This window comes from Ursus maritimus, unplaced genomic scaffold, assembly GCF_017311325.1.
Source record: "Ursus maritimus isolate PB19 unplaced genomic scaffold, ASM1731132v1 scaffold_19, whole genome shotgun sequence".
Classification (NCBI taxonomy): Eukaryota; Metazoa; Chordata; class Mammalia; order Carnivora; family Ursidae; genus Ursus; species Ursus maritimus.
The window spans coordinates 50,056,201-50,058,258 of NW_024424341.1; the positions used below are offsets into that span (position 1 = coordinate 50,056,201).

Sequence of the window (2,058 nt, forward strand, 5' to 3'; positions counted from 1 at the left end):
CGGGGGGGGGGGGTCCGTGGTGTGCCAGGCGCGGAAGAGTCAGCTGCCGGCCCCCCACTCCCGCCGCCCAGGAACCACCTGACGCTCTCCTTCACCAGTTTCTGCCCCTTCACTGTGATGCGCCTGCGGGACCTGCCCAACCCGCAGATATACACGCGCCAGGAGCGCTACCAGGCGCGCCCGCCACGCGTGCTGGAGCCCTCGGGCTTCCACGATGAGAACTCGCTCGCCGTGTACCAGGGCCTCGTCTACTACCTGCTTTACCTGCACTCCAAGTACCACAAGGTGGGCGCCTGGCGGGGGTCTGATCTGAGATGGGACTGAGGAGGCCTAGAAAGCAGGGCCCGCGTGCCTCGAGGACGCCCACAGAGGCTGGAACCGAGGGGAGCCGACTGGGAGAGTCTGAGGCTAAGGAGGGACCCCGGGGAGCGGGCAAGCAGGACTTGGGAGAGATGGCTTTGGGAGGGTGGCTGCTGAGCTGGAAGTAGGGCTCACGGGCGGGCCAGGGTCTGGTAGCTTTGGCTTTGGGTTAGAGGCCCGGCATGCCACCTGCCTGGGGCCGCCTCCGCACGCCCAGGCTCACAGTGCTGGCGGTCCCCCCAGCCATACGCGGACCCAGTGCACGACCCCACCTGGCGCTGGTGGAAGAACAAGAAACTGGACCAGGTGCGTAGAGAGGATTGGGGGTCGGGGAGCGGCGGTGTCAGGACACCCCTTCGCGTCCCGGCTCCGGGTCTGACTCTGCCCCGCTCCCATCCCCCAGGATTACTACTTTTATCTGGCGAGCAACTTGCGGAGCGCCAGTAACGTGTACATTGAAATGGCCAGCTACGAGAAGATCTACGACCTCAAGGCCGAGCACGAGCTGCCCGAGCGAATCTTCCTGGACAAGGGCAACAGCTACGCCTTCTCCGTCTTCCTGACGGTCCGCGAGCACTCTTTCGAGTTCCAGCCGGAGCGCGGTCTGTGGGCGAGGCTTGAGTGGAGTCCCTGGGGCGGGGCGAGGGCTGCGGTGGGGGCTGCCGGCGAGGCCAGGGGGCGGGGCCTGGGGGCGGGGCACCGTCCCACGCTCGCGGCCTTGACCCCTGCGGGTGCTTGCAGTGCTCACCACCTTAGAGCTGCGCAGCAAAGTGGATCTGGGCGTGGTGCTGGCCGACCCGGGCTGCATCGAGGTGGTGGTGAAGCAGAAGGTCCTCATTAATCGCAACTCGGTGCTTTTCTGGGTGAGATAAAGCGGGGACGGGGTGTCGAGGTGAGGGTGGAGCTCTTGGGGCAGGGCACTGATAGGACAGTCCCCGGGTCCTCAGGCAGGCCTGCTGACTTCTTCAATTCTGCCCCCAACCCCAGGTTACGCTCAATGATAAAAGGTCTTGCTTTGATCAAGGCATTAGTGGACATCACCTCATGAAGACCTCCATGTTGGTCAAGGTTCGATCCAAGACTAGAGGGGAGGGGACGAGGGAGGAGGGAAAAGATTGAGCCAACGCGGCCCACCATCATCACCTGCTCATACCCACAGGTGGTGGGCGCAGTCGGGCACTGTTTCCAGAACACACACCGGGGACCCCGCATGCAAGTATTAGACCTTGGGTTTTCGGGCCCTGTGCTGGGAGGGTGGGGATTGGATTGGGTCTCAACTGGGCAGATTTTGAGTGCTCCCCCTGGAAATCCCACTAGTGCATTCATAATTTCTTTCTTTTCGTTCATTCGCCCACCCACCCACCCACTCCTTTCATCCATTCATGTTTGCAGAAAGGGCTGTCTTTAAGGTTGTGTACATTGCCCCAGGCTTGTATGTTCCTTCTAATATTTTTCTGCACGGCAAAGTAAAGCATTTGCGACACAGGGCTTTTTATTCCCAGTTGGCCAGAGGAAGTCATGTGGACCAGCTGGGCCCCGTCTTTCACACGTTGCTCTTCATCTGCCCAGTCACATGCTTTGTTCATTCGAGTGGGTCCTTAGATCTTTACTTGCTTACCCACGCGACATCCCTTTTGCACAGAGGCAGACACTGAGGCTCAGAGAGGTGCAGACATCTGCTCAGAGTAACCTAAGGAG

The 2,058-nt window shown here is 60.9% G+C and overlaps 1 protein-coding gene across 12 annotated transcripts in view; it reads left to right on the forward strand.

The window, feature by feature from the left end:
• Positions 1–2,058, forward strand: part of CATSPERG (cation channel sperm associated auxiliary subunit gamma) — a 25,791-nt gene that overhangs the window by 16,085 nt on the left and 7,648 nt on the right. For 11 of the 12 annotated variants that reach the window (XR_005835734.1, XR_005835733.1, XR_005835736.1 and 8 more), the window contains 6 exons: positions 72–285; positions 604–666; positions 764–962; positions 1,102–1,223; positions 1,348–1,428; positions 1,520–1,576. Coding sequence is in view for 8 of the 12 variants with exons in the window: in XM_040633924.1 (XP_040489858.1) it covers positions 72–285; positions 604–666; positions 764–962; positions 1,102–1,223; positions 1,348–1,428; positions 1,520–1,576 (736 nt within the window). In the remaining 4 variants the exon portion in view is untranslated. The remainder of the gene's footprint in view (positions 1–71; positions 286–603; positions 667–763; positions 963–1,101; positions 1,224–1,347; positions 1,429–1,519; positions 1,577–2,058) is intronic. The other variant, XM_040633919.1, reaches the window with a different exon arrangement.